At 51.0% G+C, this 26,463-nt stretch overlaps 1 protein-coding gene across 1 annotated transcript; it reads left to right on the top strand.

Moving 5' to 3' along the window:
* The first annotated feature begins 685 nt into the window (after positions 1 to 685).
* Positions 686 to 26,463, top strand: BTBD2 (BTB domain containing 2). Its single transcript, XM_074163676.1, has 9 exons — positions 686 to 1,320; positions 7,396 to 7,515; positions 10,807 to 10,963; positions 14,777 to 14,882; positions 15,679 to 15,876; positions 20,362 to 20,554; positions 22,239 to 22,326; positions 23,767 to 23,913; positions 24,444 to 26,463. Exons 1-9 carry the CDS (start codon positions 686 to 688, stop codon positions 24,603 to 24,605), a joined length of 1,806 nt encoding a protein of 601 aa, XP_074019777.1. The 3' UTR covers positions 24,606 to 26,463.

Genomic DNA, 26,463 nt, shown 5'->3' with positions numbered 1-26,463 from the left:
CCACGGCCCAAACCTCCCCCCAGTACAGACCCCCTTCATCACCACAACCCTCACTCTCCCCTCCATGAATTGCTCCCCCCACCCCTCATCCCCCACCAGAATGACCCTCCTCGTGGCATTGCCCCTTCATCCCCCAAACTGCCCTTCAGGGATCGCCCCCTCATCCTCCTCAGAGATGTCCCCTCTTTCCCCTCAGGGATCACCCCTCATTCCTCTCAGGAATAACCCCCTCAGGGATCCCCCAAAAATGCTCATCATGGATTGCCCTCTTGCTCCCCAGAGCTGCCCCTCAGGGATCACCCATCCTTGGAGATGGCCCCTCTTTACCCTCAGGGATCACTCCCTCATCCCCCAAATCATCCCTCAGGGACTGCCCTCTCGCCCTCCAGGGTAACGTCCACCTCATCCCACAAAACTGCCCCTCAGGGATCGCCCCTCATCCTCCTCAGGGATTGCCCCTTCGGTGATCGTCCCCTCATCCCCCAAACTGCTCCTCAGGGATCGATGTCCCCTCTTTCCCCGCAGGGATCGCCCCCTCACCCCGCTCAGGGATGGCCCCGCTCCCCTCACGTCTCCGCACCCCGGCCCCGCCCGCCCGCCGCCCCACGCCTTCTCCCCGCCCCGCCGCCGCCGCTGCCGCCGCTCCCCCCCTGGACCGGCCGGCGGCGGCGCCGCGCCGTGCCCCATGCGCCGCTGCTGCCCGGCTCTCTGCATCGCCACCGGCCCCGCCAGCCGCCGCCCCGCCGCCGCCCGCCCCGCCACCGCCACCGCCGCCATCGCCATCGCCGCCCCCCTCCCTCCCGCCGCCGCCGCCGCCTCCGCCGCCGCCGCCGTGTCCCGCCCGCCGCTCCTGGTGCTGGTGCTGCTGCAGCGCCGCCCCGCGCCGCGCTCTCCTGCGCCTCCGCCGCACAAGATGGCGGCCGGTGGGAGCGGCGGGGGCCCCGGGGGCCTCTCCTCCTCCTGCCCGCAGCCGCCGCCGCCGCCGCCGGGCAACGGTGCCTCCGCCGCCGCCTGCACCAACGGCGCTCCCCCTTCGCCTCCCGGCCTCACCTACAACCAGTGCGGCGCCGCCAACCCGGCGGCCAGCGGCGGCGCGGGGGGCCCGGCGGCGGCGGCGGCGGCGGCTGTGGGGGCGGCGGGGGCCGGCGGGGGGGCGGGCGGCCCCGGCGGGGCGCTGCAGCGGGAGCCGGTCTATAACTGGCAGGCGACGAAGCCGACGGTGCAGGAGCGGTTCGCCTTCCTCTTCAACAACGAGGTGCTCAGCGACGTCCACTTCCTGGTGGGGAAGGGCCGCGGCTCCCAGCGCATCCCGGCGCACAGGTGGGCCCCGCCGGGGGGGGGAACGTGGGGTGCCCCACGCGTGGGGACGCGGGTGGCTGATGTGGGTTGTGGGGGACAGGCGGGCCGTGGGGCCCTGTGGTGGCCTGGCCAGGCCGTGGGGGGTGGTGGCCCGTAGGCCGTGCTGGTGGCCCTGTGAGGTGGTCGAGGGTCCCGGGCCTCTGGCCAGGCCGTGGGTTTGCTGTGGGGTGCCTGGGGGTCCCCCTGCACGTCTTGAGGGGGGGTGACAGGATTTGGGGTTCTGCGCCTCCCTCGTGAAAGGAGAAAGGGGGTTCAGGTAACTTCACCCCGCGTTTTACCCGGAGCTCGGGGGGATGCGCGGGCTTGGCAAGGCCCCGCTCCGCTCCCGGCGGGACAGAGGGAGCTGCTGGCACCGGGGTCCAGAGCGTGGGTCCCCCGGGTTTGATCTGACATGTTGGGAGGTGACTTGGTCCATCATTGTCACCTCAGATCTCCCCCAGCCTTTGGATGGATGTCGTGTTTCTTCCTACGGTTGCCAGCCTGGGCGACGGGGTCCAGCTTTCGGCTGGGGGTGATTTCCCTGGAGGGTGGGTGCGATTGGGGCAACGCTGAGGGGAAAAACCCCAAATCTCTGGGTCTTGCTCATAATCAATCCTTGGTTTTGTGGGTGGTGGAGGAGACAAGAATAGTCTCCGAGGCTGCCTGATCTCTGCCGACAGATGCAGGGATCGGTGAGAGCATTGGGGATGGAAAGGAAAGAGCGATGATTTGAAAAGCCAAATTTCTGCCACGACGTTTTCTTTTAAAAATAACCTTTATTGAGTCTTCTCTGAACCCCTGTATTTTGGGGGGTAACCCACTACTGTAAAACAAGCCCCACGATCCTGGAAGAGCTGTGCTGAGAATGACATCTGGGCATGTGGGAACCGGTGGAGGTTACATTTAAGGCCAAGCTGCCATTTAAGAGTTTGCAGCTCTGAGCTGCTCGGAATCGCCTTCACCTGGAAAACGCAAACCCGAGGTGGCCGATTGACGTTCGGCTGATTCTTGGGGCAGCTCCGGTGGATCGATGTGTGTCACTGGCAACCCACTGCTCAGGAAAGGGCCCCCAGGCTGCTCGGCTCCACCGACAGCAAAGGCAAGAGCCTTTCGCTCAGAGACGGGACCTGCTTTAATTGGGGTGGGGGAAAGCTAATTGGCGTCCTGAGCGCTTGGCAAAGGGAGCCCGCTCCAAACTATTTCAAACTATCGCTTTTCTCATAAGTGCTCGCGTTCCTGGAAGTTTCCCCTTCAGATTTCCTTTTCTCCCCCTTTCTGAACGAAACACGCTTGTTCTAGGTTGGTTTGAGCATTCAGGGTGTCAGTTCTGTTCTTTTATAATTTGAAGCTTAATTAGTATTTGAGGAAGCTTGTCCCTGTCCTGAGAACTAGGCTTGCTAGGTGGGGAGGGGCAATGTTCAGCCCAGAAATAAATGGAAAATAAATGAAGCTTTAAAAAAAAATAGCCCCAAAGTGAAATGCTGCTTAATTGCTCTGAAATCCATCTGGTGCTCTGGGTGGTAAAGATAGAATACAGTGTGTCATGCCATGACATCCCACTTAAGGATTATATAGATTTTTAGTAAAACTTGCCTGTATGATATTACAGTTGGGATATCCTGATGATTCATGAAGTACCGTGGTTATTTCAGAAACAGAGAGCTTAAAATAAAACCACCCAGACCCCTTCTGTGCTCGGTTCTCCCACAGCAGCCTGACAGCAGAAGATACTTTGCGCTGGAATAGAGTCGCAGAGCAACGATGAATTTTAATTTGAGAGGTGCTGTATTGCTCCAGCGACCAGGGGCAGATGTTTGTACTTTGGTGCTAGGTGTGTGAAATAGCACACCGTTAGCAGGTAAGTATTTCCATAGCCTGGTTAAATTTTCAGACCAGGCCAGATATGAAGCGTGGCTGCAGTAGGAGCACGTCTTAAATAGGGTTCTTGGACCTGGTGGTGGTGCCTTGAGGAGCAGTCTGCAATATCTTGCTTGTCACCTTGGATATGGTTGTGTGGAGTGTTGGAAATCGCTGGTTTTGGCGGCAAACTGGTTGGCATGAGTAATCTGCGAGTTGCAGTCCTGCGGGAGCTGGAGGTGATAGTGCAGCTGCCCCCTGGTCGGGCTCCTCAGGAAGGAGCAGAGGTGGAGTATTCTAGGTTTGAGGTAGATAAATGGCATATATGCTGGGTGATCACAGGTGTTGTCGTCCACGTGTTGTGGTGGTGCTGGGAGGAGGTTTCTGAGAGTGAGATAGCTGTAGGTTCAGGTGTGTTTCTAAGAGAGTCTGGCAGGTTCAGTTCGTATAAAGCCGTAGAAGCGGACAATAGATATCTCACATGGCAACTAAGAGCAAACATTCATTTTGCGTGTGAAAGCCCTCTTTGTAGATAAACGGCATCAGTGGCTGTGCTGGGTTTGAAGATTTGTCAGTCCAAGCAGCTGTGCTGTGGAGCCCTGAGAAGATCAGACATTTTCCACCTTCAGGAGGCTCCAGACCCCATGGAAGTTGCTTGTCTACCCTGGAGCAAGCTTAGTCCCTGAGCCTTCAGCTTGTTCCCTGTTGCTGCTGAATCAGCCATGAAGAAGATGGAACAGCCTTAAGCTTTTTTCTGATGTCAAGGCCAATAAACGCCGGACCGAGCAGGCTGCCTCGAAGTTTCACGATGCCAACGTGGCCAAGGTCAACACATTGATTAGGCCCAGCAGTAAGAGGGAAGGTTTTTTTTCTGTCTTTTGCCAGATCTGCTTCAGGGAGCACAACATCAATGACACTAGAAACTTCTAAACCTCATCAGCCAGCAGTTGCATGGGTGTGATAATTGAGCTTGTTAATTGGCCAGAAGACACGGCCCAAAAGGGAACAGGGCAAGCGTGTGGCAATGCCCCTGTGTGTACTCCAGCCTGGGGGATCTGCAGCTTGGGGACAGTCTGAGTAGGTTTTTGACTGCTGTTTCCAGGCACCTCTCTTCTGGCCTCATCCTCTCTTTTCTGCCGTGTCCCGTGCCAAGGTGTCCCAGTGCTCGACTCCTGGGGCTGCATCCGAAGGGCTTCTCCTGGGGGTCTTGGAACCTGCCTCCTTCTTGTTCCACCTGGTGTCTCTGGTCCTTGCGCTGAAGGATGCAGCAAGCAAACCATCATCGTTCATTAGCTTCTCATCACCTACGGTTTCACTGAGCTCCAGCAAATCACGTGTTGCTCTGTTCCTCTGCCAGCTCTTCAGGAGTAGATATTTTAAGATTTCTCCGCAGTGGAGCGGATGGAGGAGGGAGGTGGTGTGCAGCGGTGGGATAGTCGTGGTTCTCCAGTGGTTTATTTTATTATTGCCATTACCATAGTGCCTGGAAAGGGAGCAGGGCTGTTGGGTGCACAAATTAAACTCGGTGACAGGTGGAGATGCCAAGGTGAACAGGGAAGTGGTGAAAATTGATGGGTAGGAAGGTATCAGTAGCGCAATGAAAGACGTTTTCTTGCAGGCCTTCAAAAGCCTTCGGAGTCAACTTTGGATCCTCGTGAAGACAAATCAAATTATTAACCTCATGGAAGTTCCTGTGACTTATTGCTGAAAGTCAGTTCACTTTGATTCTTAACACATACAGAGGGAACGATGAGACATCAAGCGTTGCTCTCTTAGTTCTTTCGCTCCGCTTCTGCTCGTTTCTCTGCATCTTTTCAGTGCTCTGCTTTATTTTGTCCATCGTACTGGTTGAATTCTTCCTCTGACAGAGGAACGCTATGCTGGGCTTAGGGTACCTGCATTTCCCTTTTGAGAGCCGCATGTTTGCATCAGGCGGTGCTCCCTGGGGTTAGGAGAGAGGCTCGCCGTGCCCTGGTCGCTACAGCGCTTCAGAAAATCGGAGGGGAAAACAAAAGCAAACCCCGTTACTCTGCCAGTTTGGCTTAATAGTTGTGTTTCTCCCGTCTGAAACAAACCCCATTTCTTCCTTTTGCAGACCCCAGCGGTTGGGGGAAGCTGTTAGACTGCGTAGGAGAAACGGTGCACGTCGCCGCTTTTCCTGGGGTGTCTTTAGAGTAGCTTTAAGGGTTCTTTTTAGCAAGAGGAAGAAGACACCGTGAAGACAGAGGGATTTTCTTAATTGTGTTCCTTTAATGTTTTAAGGAAACTTACACAGGACTTCGAATTTTATCTCTGGCACCTACTGGGATCCCTTTTGGGCTCAACAATTTAAAAAAATCAGGCTGACTTGTCCCTGAGTGAAATGGAAGCAAAAATGTGAGATGATTTTTTTTTTTTTTTTAAATTAATGCCCTTTTCAAATTGTTTTTGAAGGCTGTCCGCTCCTCGAGGATGCATACCCAGAGATAACGCCTGCGATTGTCTCGCCACCATCACTGCTTCTGTAGGAACAAGGATTTTTGTTTCATCTGGCCATTCCAGTATTGTGAACGGGGGTTTATTATTTGTTCTTGACGTTTTTCTTCAGAATTATTTGATAGAAATAGACGTGTGTGTACTTGTTTGGTTTTTTCTTTTTTTAAATCACTGTGGTTTGTCCCTAGTTCTCTTTAACCGCTCAGAAACAATACAGCCCGGCTTGTCAGCCCAACAGTCTGTCAAGGCAAACAAGCCTGGCACGTCCACGGTGCTTCGCTCTGTAGTGTCTGTGGAAGGCCCCCTCTGGATGGGAGGGGAGCAAAAAGTGAGAAGATGAAAAATTCTGTTTAAAAAGAAAAGGAAAAGGCTTCTGTGTCGCTTCCTACTGGGGAAAATCGAACTGAAATTCCCCTCTAGTGATGGGATTTCCTTGGGGTCCGACTACTGGAGGTTTCTGTCTTGTGCTTTCTGTCCTGTGGGATTTTCTGCCTGCAGTTCCCGGTGCCTCTCTCTGCCCAAACAGCAAACTGCAGCAAACTCCTCTGCGGCGAGAGCCCCTGAATTTTCCAGCTTCTTCCTTTTTACAGTTGGTTGGAGAAGTGGTTGCAGTAATCGCTTCTGCAGCCGGGTCTGCTCCGTTTCCCCACGCTGCTGAGCTGTGACCTGCGTGACCTGCGCTGTATTTTGATTGCAGACACCGGGAACAAGGTTGCTTTACTGGGAAAAACTCATGTCTGCGTTTTCAAACAGTGAAAGTTCTCAAAATGGCTTTTCTAAGGTGTAAGGCAGGTACAGCAGCTTAAATATACACGGGCCCCGCAGCCCGGGTCTGTGCCTCCTCCTAAAACAGGAGTTGGTGTTTATCAGTGAGGGAAATCATGTTGTTTATGTGGGAGCGCTGGAATATTATTTTCGGTCTCAAACCTGGTTTGTGGGAATTCTTTCTTCCTCTTTCTTTAGGGCCGATAACGTGCCTCTTGCCATTAATTACCACGTGAACTCACAGCAGTGTGAAAAGGGTTTGTGTGCACCTAGCAGTGCTAGCTTGCTTCAACTGAGATTTTCTCTGCCTTTTAGGCACGTTTTTCGTGGAAGGAGACAGCGGTGGGCCTGGGGAAGGTGGCTCCCGTGCTGGGTGCTGCAGGAGGTGCCGGTGTCCACAGCTCTCGGTGCAGTTTGCATGGTTTGAGAGCTTACTCCGCTGTCCCCAAGGATGTTGTCCTTGTGGCTGGGGAGAAGGGAGGAGGATGGGTTGTGTGTATCGACAAGTTTTCTGGGTTCTCAGTATGTGGCTGTGGGGGATTGCACCAAGACTCGAGCTCTGTTCAACGGAAGAACTTAAATTCCTTACCTTTGTTCTTTCTTAGCTTCTCAACCTCGTGAATGGTCTGTAGACTCCTACAAAGGCTTTGCAAAGCAGCTGTGTATATTCTGTTCCATGATGCACAAAACCTTGTCTTTGGGGAGCCATTACTGTGTTTATACTGGGACAGGCTCAGGGTGAAGCTGGTGTGTTTGCAGGAACCGAACAGAGAGCCCGACACTCCCTTCTGTTGCAAAACATTTTTGATTTAACGCTAGGAACGATTTGCTTTCCCTTGGGGGTGGCCTTGGGGAATAGCAACCGGCCTGGGATTTTGTTGGAAAGTGAATATGGTTTAATATAAGTTGTGTGTTTTATTATTTTTTTTTTTTTCTTTCTCGTTTGTTTTTTAATATTAGGTTTGTGCTGGCTGTGGGCAGCGCGGTCTTCGATGCCATGTTTAATGGTGGAATGGCCACAACTTCTACAGAGATTGAGCTGCCTGATGTGGAGCCGGCTGCCTTCCTAGCTCTGCTGAAGTAAGCTGCTTCTAGTCTACTGTGTAAATGGAATGAACAGATTTATTGTAGAGATGAAAATATATTTATAATGAAAGCGGCGAGCCATTTTGTGGAGTGGAGATCGTTAAGTTTCTAAATAAAACGCCTCTTTGTTGATCTGCTCGAGGGTGTTTAAATGCTGGGGTTAAATCCCTCTTTTCCTGGGGAAAAGTCTTGTGTGGCCGCTGCACAAAAACACCTGACTCGCTCTATGGTTTGGTTTAGCAATAGTTAAATGAATGTGCCCTCCTGCTGCTGATGTGCACTATGGGCAAAACTACATTGGATAGTTTATAATTTTGTAAATATGTAGTTCTATATAGTTACACCATGCAAATGCAGCAACAGGGAGGTGTTCCTGTTGGCAGTTGGAGTAAGTACACATGGTGGCCCTTGTAGTTGTTGATAAACTCGTTGGCTCATGAATTCTTGTTCAAGAATTGATTTGATTTGATGGAAATGCTATTTGAGAGAAGTGGGGAAAAGCAATCCTCTTAAAGCTCTGAAAGCTACAAACACTTGGAGCTCATTTAGGTTATGGGCAAATGAACAAGTTGTAACAGGTAAGCAAGGGTGTGAAATCAGTGTCAGCCATTCCGTGTGGTATCTCCTGTTGTGTGTGTTTTATTCCTCTCCTGGAGAGCTGGTTTTGAATTTACATTTACAGCAAGTCTGCGTGCTGGGGGGAGGAGGAGGAAGGGGCTCTAGCATCCTATTCACCGATTTCTTTAAGCTCAGCTGGTGCCGTGTTACACCCAGCAGCGATCCTGGATGTACGCTGAAAAGTCATTGTCCCGTTTCTATAGGATTTCTGTAACCTACTTCCAGGGGTTCCCAGTCCTGTGCTCTTGACACGTTCCCTGCTTGCTTCCTATCGGGAGCGATGACTATATATAGCTTTGGCACACTTTTTGCTTTACCTTCAAAAAGCGCTCCGGTCATGACTGTGCTATCTTAGAAGATTTAAAAATTGATCTTTGCTACAATGAAAGACCAGAAATAATAGGGAGCCCTGAGCCCCCTCCCCTTTGGCTCGTTTTAAACCAGGCACCAGCACATGGGGAATCCCTCTAATTGGCGTATGACTGTCAGCCAGGTAAATCTCTCTGGAGCACAGAGCTAGTATCTATCTTTAAAACTTAGTAAGGCTAAAATATCGAGTGAGTTAGAGGAGAGTCATGTTGTTTCCCTGCCAGCGCTGAGATTTCAGCACTTGTATAAACAGTATGGTCATCTGAAAAGACTAAAGGGATGAGTTTAGGTGGATTTCAACAGAAACATACATATTTTGTGTAGGAGAACTTGTGTGGATTATCACGGTGCCTCTAAAGTTTGCAGTTAGGCTACAGTAGCCGTGCATGTGGTCCGGTGATACCTTAGATGCTTAAATCTGGAATCAAACTGTCGCTTTTAAAACGCTCGGAGCTTAAATGTGCCAAAGGAAGTTTGGGTGCTGTGTTCCAGTAGGAAGCTTACCAAGAACGTGGTGTGAACCTTCCTGGAGTAAAACCAGTCCCTCCAAACCCTGCTCTGCAGTGGCAGCTGATCCTTACATTTGTACTGGGATTGCTCCAAGCCATGACCTAATGCTGTGGGATCAGGAGCTTCTCAAGGGACAAAGTGCCCATCCTGAATGTTCAGCAGAAGGTCCCTTCTGGACACTAGATTGTGTTTGTGGGCTGATGGCCTTTAATACCTCTGCTGTAATTGCGTAAGAGATCCTTTATTATTATTATTTTCATGGTAACACAAAGAACAATTTTGCTTGTATGGGGTTATAATCTAAGTCTTCTTTTAAATTGATACTAGCTTTTTCACAGTTTGAGCCTCTCTTGTTACCCCTCAGCACACACTGTTTGGACTGTCGTAAAAATAAATACTAACGTAGTCAGTGCAGTAAACAAACTAGTTGTTTTTAGAGCAACTGTGTTCTTTTAATCTTGCAATAAAAAGGATTATTTAGTGAAAATAGGACTGGTGAAAGGATGTGTGCAAAATACATTCATGAGCCTGTGGCTTGATGCTGTTATTAACAGATGCTCTAGAGAGGCACAAAAGCCTGCTTTCAGCAGCGAGGAGAGCGCTTCCCTCCCTCTGAATCCCTGTTTGTGCTTCCCGGAATTGCATCTTGGCCCTCTCTGGCTGGAGGACCAGGAGCTTCACTGCAAGTCCCTCCAGACAGGGACACTGCCTGGCTCTGTCCCTGCTGCTGCATGAAGCCTCCAGGAACGGTGGCCATGTGACATGTTGCTGTGTCCCCTTAGGAGAAACGCAGGAGAAGACATTGCTGGAGTTTCCAGAATGTCCCCTGGAATAGGAATGCCAGGCATAGTTAACACGCTTAATATTACGCCTCTGTGCTTTGTGCCTTTCAGATCCTGATTGGCAAACGCTCGACTGAGTAAAGGGAAAACAGTAAACAAAAACTCTGCATGGGATTAGGACTGACACCCAGTGTGTAACTGGTTTTACTGAGCTCAGCCTGTGGGTTCCTGCTGGCTCTGATCCGTGCGCTTGGGTACGAGAGGCTCCGTCAGGATTCCTATGGGGACCTTTGTTTTTCCACACGGTCTGAATGTCCTTCCTTGTTTTGGCCTAACAGTGAGGGCTGATGCTTTGCTCGCAGCGTGGCCGTCCTTGTTTTTCATTGCAATTAACTCTTGCTTTGTGCTGAAGTTACACCGTGTGCTGGACTTTACCATCTGTGTAACGAAATGAAACAGCTCCATGTATCAAGCAAAGAGACGAGGGGAAAGCAGGATATGGCTAAAACACCTCATCTGCAGTGGATTTATGTGTTTGAGCTGATTACTTCTGAAATAGTATGTAAAATAGAGCTTCTCTTCTGAAGTAGGCAGGCAGGATTGAATTTTTGTCCTTGTTTAGTCTAATCAAACAGCCAAAAATGTTAATTTTAAGGGGTGCACTTGGCCAGAGACCGGTCTAGGCTAGAGTAAGTGGCAGGATAAACAGCTAGCTGGTTGTGGGATGCTAGGCGGTTTGACGTGCTTCAGCAAATATTCCAGCTATTCCATTCATTAGAAGTTATACTATAAAGAGTGTGGGTTTAAAAAAAAAAAAAAAAAAAAAAGTTTCTCCTTGATAAACCAGCGTCAGTGGAAATGATGTGAAAACCATTCCATCTCTCAAAGTGTAGGAAATGGGGCCAGGGTGATGGGCAGACAAACGTGTTTTTTTATGAACTGCAAGGATTTTTACCCTGTTATCTTCTTGGCTTCACCAGAGCGATGTTTGTTTGCATGCTTTCAGATTTCTTTATTCAGATGAAGTTCAGATTGGACCGGAGACTGTTATGACAACACTTTACACAGCTAAAAAATATGCAGTTCCAGCCCTTGAAGCTCATTGCGTGGAGTTCCTGAAAAAAAACCTCCGAGCAGACAACGCGTTCATGCTGTTAACGCAGGTGAGTTTGCAGTCGTTTGCATTAAATTCCTTGAGTAATGGCTGTCACGATAGGAAAACTGAAGTCTTCGGAGTGTTACGGAGTTGAATTGTCCAAAATGGAGTGGTTCTGTGTCATTTTACATTCTTCCTTACGGGAGTCTAGTGTTGATGAGCAGGTTCTTACAAAGAACAATAAAATCCAGCAAATGTTGCTGCCTTTTCGGATGTGCTTTCCGTTGTGGTGTGGAGGCGACTCCTTCCATAGTGTGAGCTGGGGAAGAAATTAACAGGGTGGAAAAATTTCATCTGCCAAGAGGAAAAGTGAAAGGAGAGGATTTTTGCTTGTTCAGATTCAGGACTGATGTAATAAGCTCTCTCTGTTTGCTTCATCCAGCTGGTCAGATGTTCTTTGAAGGGCTTTTTTGCAATAGTTTCCCTGAACTGAGGGTGAAAGACAGAAAATGCAGCTTTTTCTTGAGTGCTTCAGTTTATTTTCCTAGGAGAGGAACGAAGCCTGTTCCAGCGGACCCTCCCGCTGTACTGAAGGCACACGAACGGGAGTTTCAGTGCAGCTGCTTTTCCTGACTCTTGGTGGGGCCGATTGCCCATCCTTGTGCCCCTCCGTCTGATCCGATCTCCTCCTTCTTCCGTGTGACTCTTCGAAGCAGCAAACTAGAAGCCGGTGTTTACAACTTCTGCTTATTTTGGAGAAGATCAGACTTTGCATGCAGGCTGATTAAATTAACATCATTATCCTTCCCATTTCTTCGCCCCGTCTTTTCTTTCTGGTCCCTGCCACCTTCTCTGCTGATGGTTGGTGACGTATCAGTGACTTCCACAGTGCTGTCACCTGTGTGTTGCCAGGGACACCCTGCTCTGGGTGGTGTGGGAACCAGAAACAAACAGGAATTGTGTGTGCGAGTTTCCTTCCTTTAGTGAATGGGCATCTGAGCTCTGGAGGAGTAGTTCTGATCAGCCAGCTCAGGAGAGCTGCTGTGATTCCACAGAGTCACAGAATGGTAGGGCTTGGAAGGGACCTTCGGAGATCATCTAGTCCAACCAAACAACATTTCTGGTGTTAAACAATCCTTGCAGAGGAGTTTTCACACTGCCCTAACTTGGGAACCAGTACACTGGGGTGGGCTGGCTCTGACGGGTGATCCTGCTTGCCCAGCATATCTGGGTGCTGCCTTCTGTCCTCCTTGTCAGGAGTACAAGCGTCTTTCAGGCTCTGACTGTAGATACCGCATCCCTGGCAGTGTCTGCACCAGCAGTTTTCACAGAAATTGAAGCAGCATTGGCCTGAAGCAGTCGCTGCTGAGCGCTTGGCTTGGTTGCTGTGATTAGGCGGGGTTTTTATTTGACTTTAAATAGTAATATCAAGTCCTCAAAGTAGTTCCATGTTCCATTGCTGTTGTAGACGCTTTGCTGCTAGAATTCAGCTATTGCTGCAAAATACCATATCCCTCTTTACACACCCTCTTTTTAACTCGTCCCTTTTCCACATTTTGTAAACGGGTGATGGCACTGCGGGGGGGAACCACACTGTGCTTCCCTGGGGAAGATTCCGGCCTTAAAAACTCTCCCTTGGGTGATGGTAGCCAGGTCTGCGCTCCCTCTTTGGTTGCAGCTCTCCCATTCCTTGGGTCTGGCAGCCTGCGGTCTGAAAGCTCAGGAGCTGTTATCCAGGAGCCGAGAAGAGCTCTTTCCTGTAGGCTGTGGTTTTGAAGAGGCATCTAACGCGAGCCATCGCCTGGTGTCAGCTTTGTGGTGGGGTTCTTTGTGCAGGGATTTCTGTGGCGTGCTACGTCTCCGCAACCTGACTTTGCAGCTTTGGCAAGGTAACTTCCTTAGAAGTCACAAAGGTCCTGCTTTGTCAAAAGAGGGAGGTGTTGCTAGTTTTTCAGATCTCAAAAACAAGATACTGCCTGGCACTCTTGTCAGCTGCACTGGGGCAGCTGAAATGCCAGATGGACAGGCTTTCCTGGTCCCTTTTGGTTGTGGCTTATCCATTACGACTAATTATCAGTGGTGATTCATATCTAGTTTATGTTCTAGTTACATAAACTAGATTTGTTCTAGTTTATGTAGTATATTGCAGTATATCAAGCCTCTAAAATGTTAGAGGCTGATGTTCTTTGGGGAACGTATCTGTATCTCGGGCTGCACGAGGCACCTTGCTTAATGGAGCTGTTCTCAAAATGCTCTCGGTTCTGGTCCTTCAGTGTGAAAATCAGCCTCTGTTTTCTGCTTTTGCTGTGACAAATTGACAATTTGTACGGTCAGTTACAGACCTGAGATGCATCTTGTACAAAACATTTCCCAACAGGCTTCAGATCGTGGACTTTTAAGATCGCAGAGCCCCAAACCTCCTTTGCGTCTATTGTTGCTGAATCCTGCTGGTCCAGCAACCGTGTCACTGACGGCGTTCCAAGCAACTGCAAACCTCTGGCAGAAATATCAGTGGCAAATAGCTCTCCTAATTGATTGTGCCTTGTAGCAAACCGTGATCCTCTTTCATGCCAGACCTACATGCAAATGTCACTTTGATCAACAAGGAAATAATAGCTTGCCTAAAGCCGCGGTGGGGGAGAACTCTGTGAGCGTAACGTTAAGTCCTTCACGTGTCAAAGGAGAAGCCACTACAGTAGTAACGTCTGAGTCAGTCGCAGCTCTTGGGTGCCAGGAGTGCGAGGCCCTGGCAGGTCTCCAACCCCGGAGCAGGCAATCCCTGCTGAGCTTCCCTGCTCCTGAGAAAATGGGGAGCTGTTTCAGTTCTCCACATTTGAGGTCTTGGCATCGAAGGTGGGCCCTGCCAAGCTCTGCAGCCTGTGAGCAAGGGTGAAGCAGAAGATGCTCCATAGTGCTAAGCCTCCATGAGTGTCTGAATTCCCAGCCCAAACCACAATTTTTAAACCTTTTCTGTGGCAGTGGGTTCAAGTCCTGGCGTGCTCTTGTGCTAGTGTTAGGTGTGATGTTAACGCAGTTCCTTCCTAAATAGCAAAACCAAAGCATTGGTAATAAGAGGCTTAGTGACTTGTGTGTTCCCACCTCACTTTTGGTTCTGTTGGGTACAAGAATGGTTGGACTCGATCTTAAAGGTCCTTTCCAACCTAAATGATTCTGTCATTCCATATCTTGGTGGTCCAGGGGCGTCTGAAGCGGTAGTGAAATTGTTATGAGACTACACTTACTCTGCACAGAGAGATTCTGAGCAACTCTGAGCTGTGTGCAGGCTTTGTTTGGAACAGTAACCTATTTTGGGGGGAGTTCTTTAAGGTAACTAGAGCAGCTGTTTCTGTGCAAAACACACAACTGCACTAAGCAGGCTGTGTCCCCCTCACACACATCTCGATGGGACGCACAGTGTCCCTGCTAAGGCCTTTTTGCTAATACCTGAGCTCAGTGTGACTGTATTCTTACAGAATAAGCTATTTCTGCGTATCCCTACAGCGAGCATCCTGGAGTCATTGGACAAAGCTTTCGTCTAAATATAAAAATGCTGTAGTAAAAATCACCCGTGCTGGGCTGACACGGTCGGTATGGGCGCTAGAAAACGCACTGCAGCCGCATTAACTGATGTGATGGTAAAACAAAGACGTGCCTGAAGACATGCACGGCTAAAGCAGAACTCATGCCAAGGGCAGATTTTTCTAGTGTTTGCCTTGTCATGCTTAACTGCTTGTGAAAGGCTGCTGCGGCCCAGCGAATTCATCACCAGTCAGGCGTAGTATTGCTAACGAAGATGGGCTTGTGGAGAGAAGGGGGGGGTCCACATTTAGTGTAAACTTTAAAATACCTTTTGTGTTAACAACTGCTTCTTCGTTACTAGGCAAGACTTTTTGATGAGCCTCAGCTGGCCAGCCTCTGCCTGGAGAACATCGACAAGAACACGTCAGATGCCATCAATGCGGAGGGGTTCACAGACATTGATCTGGGTAAGCTCTTTTTTTTTTTTTTTTTTTTCCCCTCCACTCTCTACGTGCTTTCAGAACACGCCGACCTCCAAAGTTATTACAGGTTAATACTTGGCACTTTTGTGGCTTTGCTGTTCTGGAGCAATCCGTTGAACCAACAGTCTCTGGCACTGAGTGGCTACAAACCAGGCGTTTGCAAAAGAGCACGCTTGCTTGCAGAAATACCCTGGAATCTGCTTACTTTGCTGCAACCTGAGTTTTCTGGGCATGATACAAAGCCCATTTCCTCTGTTGACGTTGGCAGGTTTGGGGTGAGTGTAAGTTGCCGCCTTTTGTGGAGTTGGCACCGTTCCCTGAGTCTGTGTCAGGTTTTGGAGTTAAAAAGGTGTTGCGTTTTTGGAAGCAAGAACTGGCTATTTTAATTATCCTCTGCAGTTTCCAAGCTTGCTGGGCACAGTTAATAAACATTAAAATTCAGACTTTAACCTTTTCCTGATGAGATGGACTGTGGAGGTAAGGCATGGGTAACCTTCTGGCTTTCGTGCCGCTTGCTTCATCCAAATTTGACGTCAAGTGAATTGCAATTCATTTTACTGCACTGCCATTAACGCCAATTAAATGGGCAGTGTTTGCTGCTCCAGTGAGTTACTTGCTTGTGGAATATGTAGCTATATCTCCCTTGGAGGCTGCAGGCCTGTTTTTTTTTCGATTGTTTCTCTTTTGCTCACCTTGGCTGTACACAGGGCACTCCTGGCTGGGTAAAACGGGGTGATTTGGGTTAGTGCCTAAAGTCATCGCTCTCTGTACTGCCTTGCAGACACCCTGGTTGCGGTGCTGGAGAGGGATACCCTGGGCATCCGGGAGGTTCGTTTGTTTAATGCAGTGGTTCGCTGGTCGGATGCTGAGTGTCAACGGCAGCAACTTCAGGTGATTCCAGAGAACAAGCGGAAAGTACTGGGCAAAGCGCTTTCTCTTATCCGCTTCCCATTGATGACTATTGAGGAGTTTGCAGCAGGTAACTGAACAAAGGCCTTTCTGGCAACCCTGGTCTTTGCTTTCTCTGAACTACAGAGGATCAAGTACATGAAAATGGATTTTCTCTGTGTACCCCGTAGTACTTTAAATTTGAGATGATCCCCCATTCCCACTGATCTGCAAAATCTACTGTGCTATTTTCATCCATAATCATTCACTCTTTTAAAGACTATGGTGCTCTGTCAGGTAGGAGCAAGTCGCATCAGAACTGTTTGTACTCACGGTGTGTTTAGATGGTTACTGTCTCTTTCAGCTGAGAGCTGAGATCCAAACAGGGGTTGACATGTTTTCCTGTCTAACCATTCCAAGCGTTTAAACTCTACGAAGCTAATGGAGTTGCAAGTAATTGGTGTTGATTGTAGCCTGCTCCCAAAGAGAAATGAGGATGTTTCTCCCCATCCTGTGTTTTCTGCTGCCTGTGATCCAGTGGTGGGGTTGGCTGTGTCTTGCAGATGCCCTTCAGAGCAGAGCCCCATAGCAGAAAAAACTTCTAAAATGTTCTTTGAGCTGAGGGGTTAGTGTTGTTTAGTCTGTGACCCAGAGCATTTTTCAAGTTTACATTTAGATCTTGATGTACAAAGATGTCTGAATCATTGAACAGTTTTGACTAAAGATTTTTTTGTTTTGTTTTCGTGGCATGTTGTCTTTGACTTCATGCTCTGGTGATTCTCCAGGGATTGAAAACTGGCCATCGGCTTAAATAGTTCTCATGCTAAAAGACACTGTGGAGCCATTTTCAAAACTGAAAATTGATTTAGGCTGCAAAGAAGCAAAAAGGGTCACTGACACCACTTCCTTTGCACGTCACTTCTCAAGGCAGAGAAGCTTACCAACAGTTAATGTACGGATTTCAAGATGAAGATGAATATTAGTATGAAGTAAATCTGTGCTTAAAACTTGGTACCCGTTTTCTATTTTGCTTGTCACAGCTGTGATGTGGTCTTAGGGATGTGAATCTCTTCAGAAATGCCTTCGTCAGGGATCTGTTCATTCAAACTGGGAAACTTCCCTTTGTGTTGCCCTTGTTGTGAAAACACGGCACACTCTGTTCTGTGTGCACCAAGCCGAAGGGCAGCTCTGCAGCAGATCACAGAATCATACAGTGGGTTGGGTGGGAAGGGCCCTTAAAGCCCACCCAGTGCCACCCCCTGCCCTGGGCAGGGACACCTCCCACGCTTGCTGTGGATCACGAGGCGTTATTCTGACATTAATGCATAATGCCCCTCAGAGCCGTGAGGGTCCCGAGCAGTTCCCGGCCTGACACGGGGGGAGGAGGCGCAGAGGAGGGGAGGGACCTGCCCGGTGTCACACCGCGGGTCACCAGCAGAACCCACACACCAATCAGGGATTTGGACTCTGAAGGTGAAGCTCTTTCTGGTTCCCCGTTACCAGAATGCGCTGGGTTTTTATTATTCCCTGGATTCTGTGCTGAGTTGGTTTAGATAAAGGCAAATGCAGCTGATAGAAACGGGAGTTGGCTGGTGGGTCCGATCTGTTTAGCAGATACTGAGTTAGTTGTTTCATAGAATCACAGACTGGTTTGGGTTGGAAGGGACCTTAAAGCCCACCCAGTGCCACCCCCTGCCCTGGGCAGGGACACCTCCCACCAGACCAGGTTGCTCCAAGCCCCCTCCAACCTGGCCTTGAACCCCTCCAGGGATGGGGCAGCCACAGCTTCTCTGGGCAACCTGGGCCAGGCTCCCACCACCCTCACAGCAAAGAAGTTCTTCCCCAGATCTCGTCTCAATCTCCCCTCTTTCAGTGTCAAACCCTTCCCCCTCCTCCTAGGGCTCCCCTCCCTCATCCAGAGTCCCTCCCCAGCTTTCCTGGAGCCCCTTGAGGGACTGGAAGGGGCTCCAAGGTCTCCCCGGAGCCTTCTCTTCTCCAGGCTGAACCCCCCCAACTCTCTCAGCCTGTCCTCACAGCAGAGGGGCTCCAGCCCTCCCAGCATCTCCGGGGCCTCCTCTGGCCCCGCTCCAACAGCTCCATGTCCTTCTGATGTTGGTGGCCCCAGAGCTGGAGGCAGCACTGGGGGGTGTCTCCCCCGAGCGGAGCAGAGGGGCAAAATCCCCCCCCTCGCCCTGCTGGCCACGCTGCTGGGGATGCAGCCCAGGGTGCGGGGGGTTTCTGGGCTGCTACCACACATTGCTGGGGCATGTGGAGCTTCTCACCCACCAATACCCCCAAGTCCTTCTCCTCAGGGCTGCTCTCCAGCCATTCTCCGCCCGGCCTGGGGTTGTGCTTGGGATTGCCCTGACCCAGGTGCAGGACCCTGCACTTGGCCTTGTGGAACTCCATGAGGTTGGCACAGCCCCACCTCTCCATCCTCTCCAGCTTTGATGACGATCCAGCTTGATGGGAGAGAGCGTCCTCCTCCTGGATAGCTCTACACCCTCAGAGTAGTTCCTGTCTACCAAGCTTTGTATTTTTCTGTAGATCCTGTTTCTTTCAGCCCTTTCTTCAGATGTTGTATCATTCTGTTTCACTGGGAGGAATGTGTTAATTTTGGCATATTTGGGTTGAATCCTTTGAGCTGGGAATGTCAGTAGCACTCCCCTTACTGTCTGTCACAACTGCCTGTTGACTCTGAGCTTTAGTTAATCGTCTTGATTTGAGAGGAACTCTTAAGTTTTCTGCATCCACTTTAACTTCAAAGATGAACAAAAGCAACCCCCAAAGGTGAGAGGCTGCGCTGGTCAACTCTTCCCTAAACGAGGGACTACCTTGGAATTGCTTCGGCTTTGTCCTTTTTCTGAGTTCCGGGGTGACTCAGATTTCTTTGATGATCACAGCAGAGGTAGGAGAGGGAAACCGCTCCCCTCGCCCCCCTCTCCCAAAAGAACAACGAAAAAGGATTTTTACAGGCAGTGGTTTCACCAGTTTATTGTATATTCTGGTGTCGAACATGGAGTTTTGCATGAAGATGTTTTAACTGGCAAATGCGTCCCTCCCCTCCCTTGGAGCAAGTAACTTGAAACATTTGAGAACAGGATAGGATTAGACATGATCAATGACGGCTGATTTTTGCTGAGCAAAGTGTCCATAAGCTCATTTATCTGTTAACAGTCCTTAAATTCTTCCATGTCTCCCTATTGCAGCCTTGGACCACGTTACGTCTGTGTAACGTCGTGCTGAATTTAACCAACTACAGGTTGTTTTGGGCCAACGAGTCACTAGGCATTTGCTTCCCACAATAACGAGCACTTAATGCTGTTGTTTCTTGAGTGTGCAGTGGTCTTGTTTCTGTTAAAATCATCTTGCAAATAGAGGTGCAGAGTGGCTTTTGACTCTTAAGCTAAAAGACTGATTTTTACCTGGATCCCCTTCTGAAAGTATTCGAAGTAGTTTCCAAAGCTTGAGTTCAACATCGCTTTGGAAAAAACATCTGGTTACTGGAGAAAAGATGAGACCGTGGTTCAACTCTTCCTAAAATCGTTAGTGTTTTTACCTAGGTCCTGCAATAAAGGTATTAAAAAAAACAAACAAACCCAAAGCAGGGATTAAATGCCTGAGGGAAGGAGGGAGTCAGATGGCACAAGCTGAACCACCTTTGTCTTGACTGTCCTGTACTATCTAAGTTGATGATAACCAGGTGACGTTCCCTCCTGCTGCCCCTCAAATACCAGTGTAGTTGTGTGAAAATCCCTGTCTCTTACCAGTATTATCATCTCCTGAGGAAGTGGGAGAGGAATAAGCTGCATGTTTTTAGATTTTTAAACCAGTCCTGTGCCAAATGATCTGCAGAGCCACGTGCTTAATCACCGTTTCACCTACGTGTTGCATATGGAGGCTCTGCAGTCCATGACTGGAGCGCAGATAAAAGGCGGGCAGCACGTTCTGTCTGGGGGTTAACTTCCCGATGCACCAACGAGATCATAGAATCACAGACTGGTTTGGGTGGGAAGGGACCTTAAAGCCCACCCAGTGCCACCCCCTGCCCTGGGCAGGGACACCTCCCACCAGACCAGGTCGCTCCAAGCCCCCTCCAACCTGGCCTTGAACCCCTCCAGGGATGGGGCAGCCACAGCTTCTCTGGGCAACCTGGGCCAGGCTCTCACCACCCTCACAGCAAAGAAGTTCTTCCCCACATCTCAGCTCAATCTCCCCTCTTTCAGTGTCAAACCCTTCCCCCTCCTCCTGTGGCTCCCCTCCCTCATCCAGAGTCCCTCCCAGCTTTCCTGGAGCCCCTTGAGGGACTGGAAGGGGCTCCAGGGTCTCCCCGGAGCCTTCTCTTCTCCAGGCTGAACCCCCCCAAGTCTCTCAGCCTGTCCTCACAGCAGAGGGGCTCCAGCCCTCCCAGCATCTCCGTGGCCTCCTCTGTCCCCGCTCCAACAGTTCCCACGTGTGATGTGGGTTTGACCCACTCTTAGCTGCCAATTAAGTTTGTCTCCCCACATAAATCCCCAAAAGATCCCGTCTGGTTTCCGAAGGCTGACGGCATTGCTGCTCTCGTGCTCCTCTGCAGGGCCTGCCCAGTCGGGAATCCTCACGGACCGGGAGGTGGTGAGCCTGTTTCTCCACTTCACTGTCAACCCCAAGCCACGGGTGGAGTTCATCGACCGACCGCGCTGCTGCCTGCGGGGGAAGGAGTGCAGCATCAGCCGATTCCAGCAGGTGGAGAGCCGCTGGGGGTACAGTGGGACTAGTGACAGGATAAGGTCAGCTTCTCTGCTAATTCTGCTGCTGATAGATTCGCGTTTACTGAGCTTTGAGCCTACTCTAGACCTAAACCCGCAAGGTTACGTGCTAGATCTCGACTTGCACCGGATAAACTGAGTGCAAACCCTGCAGGGAAAGTGTTTTGCTGGGTGAAAGCATCGCGTGATGCATGAACCTGCACGTGCGGCTGCCACTTCGCTTCAGTATTGACAAAGTTTTCCAGCAAACGTGGCCCTCCAGCATGGGCCTTTTGGGGGATTATTTCTCCCCTTTTCAAGTGGCTTCCTGCAGCCGTACAGGCATGTAGTGGTTGGAATGACCAGGCAGCTCCTGGCTTCCGCCTGTGCCTGGGAGTGTCAACCCCATCGGGTTCGTACCCTGCTCTGTTCTAAGTGTAAATGTGCCTTGTTGAAGCCCCTTAATCTTGCCTGTTCGAGGGAGGGATTAGGATAAAATCTTGCTGCGCCTGCTTTTCTGCCAGTATCTAGTTTGTTTAGACCTAAGCTTGTAGAGAAACAGCAAAGCCCAGCCGTGGTGACGGTGACGTGGAGGTGTGACGTTGTGAGCGGTGGTGGTTGGCAGGGTTTGTGTGGCCAAGCGGTTAGAGCAAGACAGGAGGTAATGGGAAAGCCTGGGTTATGGCCCCATTCGTCTTTGTCTTGGGTGGAAGGGGGACTCATATTAATACCGTTCTTTAAAATTCTCAAAATTTTTCATCAATGGTTCTCTCGCGTGTCGATAGAGCTGTGGGTTGGATCTTTTGGGCCATCCACCCCCTGACAGGAGATGGTAGTTGGTGGAGTTGATAGCTCCAGACTTTTCCTGCTCTCAGATTGAATGTTCAACAGAGACCTTTTGGAGCTTGTATTTGCCTTTAAGCTCAACCGCTGGCAGGCTCAGGGTCAGTCTTCGGTGAGGCTTGTGTGCAGTCTCAACACTGACTGTTCTTTGGTGGCAGAGCAGCGGCCTCCAGCCTCCCCCAGGTGTTTGTTCTTTAAACGGGCAGGACCGACAACACTGGTGGATGGGTGGAGAAGTTCTTTTGGTAGTTTGGCAGGCACTGAGGCTTCCTGCCGCCTGGGAATACGGAGCTGTAGCGGGGCGGTGGGGTGAATATCCTCCCCCCTGCTGCAGTGGGCAGCCGGGATTCCTGACTTCAGGAACTTTTAAGTCTTATTTTCCGCTCTCGGGTAAACCTTGAGTGCAGTTACCCTGCAGCAAATGCTCAGGAGCACATTAACGCTTCCCCTCAGTGCTTGGCAGTGAAATATCTAATGACTTTGAGTGGTCTTTGCTGTTACCTTGCTGGGAAGGCGTGAGGGTGGGCACTGCTCCGCAGGCCTTTGCCTGGCTGCAGGTTTGAACACCGACGTTGTACCACGACCTCAAAACGCTTCCCGAGCCTGGGCATTGACATTCTGTGATGGGAACGTGCAGCTCTGCATTTCACACGAGCAACCAAAATCATTGCCAGCCCATTAACACAGTCGAAGGTGTAAGCTCCCAAATGATGGTTTCTGTAAAGGAATTCAGTTATTAGTAAGAGTTGCACTAATACTGTGGTGTGTTTGGTTAAATCCTAGGTGTAAAATTAAGGTGAGTGAAGACATTTGTGTATCATCCTTGTACTAAAACAGCCCGGGAGTGGCGAGTTGGTCTGACTTTCCTGATCTGTTCCTGCAGGTTCTCAGTAAACAAAAGGATATTTGTAGTTGGGTTTGGATTATACGGATCCATACACGGGCCAACGGATTACCAAGTAAATATACAGGTAATTCTCTCTACTACATTAGAAATACTCGCTGCTGGGGGGACTAACTTAAACATTTTAGTGAAAATGCAACAAAATCTTGAGTTAGAAAGGACTGCATTTGTTTTCTAGACAGGGTGGTTGGCAGATTTAGTGAGGGCCAGATGGGGCACCGGGGATAAGAGGGATTATTGCTCGCGATTTTATGCAACCTCCCATTGCATGCGTCACTGCAGCATCTCCCCAAGTCCGCTCACAGCCTTTGACAATACGTCTGGGAAGCTGTGATGCAGTTTGGGAAGAAGCCGTGCGTGTTTTGCCGCACTGAGCAGGCTGAGTTCTGCCCCGCAGGTGCTGCAGCAGCAGTGGGTGCTGCCATAGTGCTGGGGTTGTCTCTTGCTCCGGGCTCTACAAATGCAGGGGAGCAGCAGGAAAGAGGAGAAAGCAGTTACTGTGTCTGTGCTGGGCCCGTGCAGTGCCGGTGTGCAGCCTCTCGTCGTCATTGTCCCCTTTGAGATAACGTCAGACTGAGGGAGACCCAGTTGTCTGAAGTCTATCGTGATCTTGCTCAAAGGCTGGGGCGGTTTATGGAAATCTGCTGTGCCTTGTTCTGGGTGTGCGTGGTAACCCTGATCTGGATGACCTGAGCAGAACCGTCCCCAGGAAAGTTACAGAACCACAGACTGGTTTGGGTTGGAAGGGACCTTAAAGCCCACCCAGTGCCACCCCCTGCCCTGGGCAGATACATCTCCCACCAGACCAGGTTGCTCCAAGCCCCCTCCAACCTGGCCTTGAACCCCTCCAGGGATGGGGCAGCCACAGCTTCTCTGGGCAACCTGGGCCAGGCTCTCACCACCCTCACAGCAAAGAAGTTCTTCCCCACATCTCGTCTCAATCTCCCCTCTGTCAGTGTCAAACCCTTCCCCCTCCTCCTAGGGTTCCCCTCCCTCATCCAGAGTCCCTCCCCAGCTTTCCTGGAGCCCCTTGAGGGACTGGAAGGGGCTTGAAGGTCTCCCTGGAGCCTTCTCTTCTCCAGGCTGAACCCCCCCAACTCTCTCAGCCTGTCCTCACAGCAGAGGGGCTCCAGCCCTCGCAACACCATCAGCCCAGCACAGCTGATGTGATGAGCACAGTCTGTCAGCACCTCTTCCTTGCCAGGGTCTCCTTCTGGTGCCCCTCAGCTCTTGGAGGAGAAGGGCAAGCCAAGATTTAAGCGCAGAATGTCGCCTGCAGTCCTCTGCCAGGCTTCAGGGGAAGCTGCTGGTGTCCCCAACTGCCCGGGACCCACGCCCACAGTTCGGTGTGGTCACAGCAGCGCAGATGGACAGAAGCAATGGGACAGTGTGGTTGTAATGGGGCCGGTCAAACTGTTGGGTCCCTCAGAGTCAGTCCGGTTCGGTGGACACATACCTGCACTGTTCAACCAACGGCGCAGATTAAAAGTTACCGCGTGTCTTGCAGATCATCCACACGGACAGTAACACGGTCCTGGGGCAGAACGACACGGGCTTCAGCTGCGACGGATCATCAAACACTTTCCGGGTCATGTTCAAGGAGCCTGTTGAGATTTTACCCAACGTCAACTACACAGCGTGTGCTACTCTAAAGGTACCGGCCCGGGGCGGCGGGGGGAGGAGGGAGGCGGATAAAGACGCGTGAAAGCAAGTAGGTTCTTGCTCTGTGTTTTTCAAGGCCCGTGGTGTAATCTCGAAGGTCTGCTCTGTGGTCCTTCGGTTGGTGGAGCATGTTCACCAGTGTTCAGAGCTGGTTTTTAACTTGTCTTGCAAGTGTACGGTAATTAACAGGCTACACCAGTGATGAAGTGATGGGATTTTGGTTTTTGGTGCGTACAGATAAGCTGTCAGTTCTGCGGGTGTGTAACCCAGAGCCTGCCTGCAGTGGCGTAAAAAAGTTGATGTTTAACTGTTGAGATCTGGTTAAATGCAGTGTTACGTCCCGATAGAGACGAGAACTTTGCTCAAAATACCTGAGGTGCAAGAACCAGAAAGCAAAGGGAGGTGCTGGGATCTCCAGAGCTCGTTGCTTCGGGCCAGACCTCCTGGCGTGGGCCTGGGCAGCGGAGTCCCGCGGGGTGCCGTCCCCATCTTCATCTCTCCTTGTTTCTGTGACCGTCGCAGGGTCCAGATTCCCACTACGGAACCAAAGGACTGCGCAAAGTGATCCATGAATCACCAACAACGGGAGCCAAAACCTGCTTTACGTTCTGTTACGCGGCTGGGAATAACAACGGCACTTCGGTGGAGGATGGACAAATCCCAGAGATCATCTTCTACACATAGTGCAGCTGCGGAGCTGGCTCTGGACTTTCCTCTTCTCTTCCCCGTGACCTTCCAAACTAAATTTCTGGCTGAGTTTGACCACACCGATTGGAGCCACACTAGCCAAAGGTCTCAGTAAAATCATTTCAAAGCTCATGTTTTGCCTTGTGCTAGTGATTCTGCTGCTATCACGTACCAGACTAACTGGTACCCCAGTACCATTTGTAGGTTGTCTGTGGCTAGTCATTTTTCACTTTTACTGATTAATCCTATCTAACAACATGCGTTTTTTTGACTGTAATGAATGTAGATGCTTTTCCACCGGTCAGAAGCATGGAAACGAGTGGCTCTGGTTGTGGTTACACTCGCTGTGAGGAGATAGTCCTGCAGAAAGATGCAGTCCGGGGCTGTGTGGCCCGTCCTCTGCTCTCGCTCGGCAGTGGAGGGGAGAAGGGTTTGTCGCGGGGGGGGGCTCGGCCACCCCCTGCCCTGTGTTGTCCCTCCGCCAGCCACGGCTCGTGTGGCCGCCTGCAAAAAGTGACGGAAAGTGGCCTTTTCCCTGAGGCCTGGCTGTTTCAGCACTACAGGGTCTCGAGGGGAGACCTCCAAACCAGAGCGCCTCTCTGGAGAGACTGCGGCCTTTTCCTGTCCTGCTGTTCTCACTAATCGGTGACAATCCTGTACCTTGGGCAGCTGGTGACAGCGAAGGGGCAGTGGCTCAGGCCGGGCAGGTTCTTCCCTGCCCCGTGTCCCAGCTGCCACCCTGGGGCCTGGCCCTGCTTCTTCCAAACCCTGGGTGATGTCGGATAAGCCCCGCGTGGCCGTCAGCAGCAGGGAACCCGCGCTAATTGTGACCGTGCTAATCAAATCCTTCGCAGCTGGTGCCAGGGTTTGGCAGTTGGAGCAAGGGAGGGACCTTGCCTCACCTGCCCCCCCCCGCTCCTGTGTGTTGCTGCTGTTCTCATGCACGTTTCAATGCATTTTCTCTTTGGTGGTTTCCCTGCGTTCCCAACCCTTGCCGGGGCCGCTTCCCACCCTGCTGCGATGGAGGAGGAGAGGTTTGAGGAGCGACTGCCCGTTACCGGTAACGAAGCAGACGGACCGGGATTTATGGAAGAGTTTAGGAAAACAGTAAAGATTTTTCTGTTTGCCTGTGTGTGTTTGCACAGTTGGCCTGTTCGAACAGGCGCAGGAGGAAGATTTACAACTCTCACCTTGGCTTGGAGCTCGGTGATCCTGAAGACACCCCTTTCTTACCAGTCGAGGGCCGGTTGCTTTTCCCCAGGAGCGGGTACGTCTTCAGCTGAGCAGGGAAGGTCTGTCCTGCCCGGGAGCAGGCGGTGGCTCGGACTGCGAGCAACAGTCGCTGGTGAAGACAACGAGGGTATTTCCTCCCCTTCCTCTGCAGAGGAAGCTGTAATTAAAGCACCGCTCGGCAGCGCGGCCGGAGCCTTCCCAAGTCGGCGCAGGTCTCGCTGGCAGCGCTGGAGCTGCCTCAAAGTGGGAGCTTCCCCTTCGCCAACCTCCGCCCCGGGCACAGGGAGCCGCTGCCACTCGCCGGGAGTTGTAACTCACCGTCGTAACTCACCATATTTAACTGCTGGAAGGCAAAACCCGGTCGTCCCTTGCTGGAGCGGGTGGCTCAGTGCCTGCTCGCTCCCTGGGGACATGACATCTCCTCCTCTTCCTCCCCGTGGTGGGGTCGGGGCTGCCCCTCCATCCCCCGCGCAGCAGAAATACTGTCAGGAACACCCTGCACCTCCCAACCAGTAGCTGTTAGAGATGTCAATAGTGTGTTAATCTTCTCTAGGAAGACGGTGTAAGATGTGTATATTGTCAGCCTGCCGCCGGGTAGGGTGTTTCTAATATGGCCAGTACT

The sequence above is a fragment of the Numenius arquata genome, chromosome 25 (assembly GCF_964106895.1).
Source record: "Numenius arquata chromosome 25, bNumArq3.hap1.1, whole genome shotgun sequence".
Classification (NCBI taxonomy): Eukaryota; Metazoa; Chordata; class Aves; order Charadriiformes; family Scolopacidae; genus Numenius; species Numenius arquata.
The sequence above is the reverse complement of the archived record's forward strand: the minus strand, read 5'-3'. Positions and strand labels throughout refer to the sequence as shown.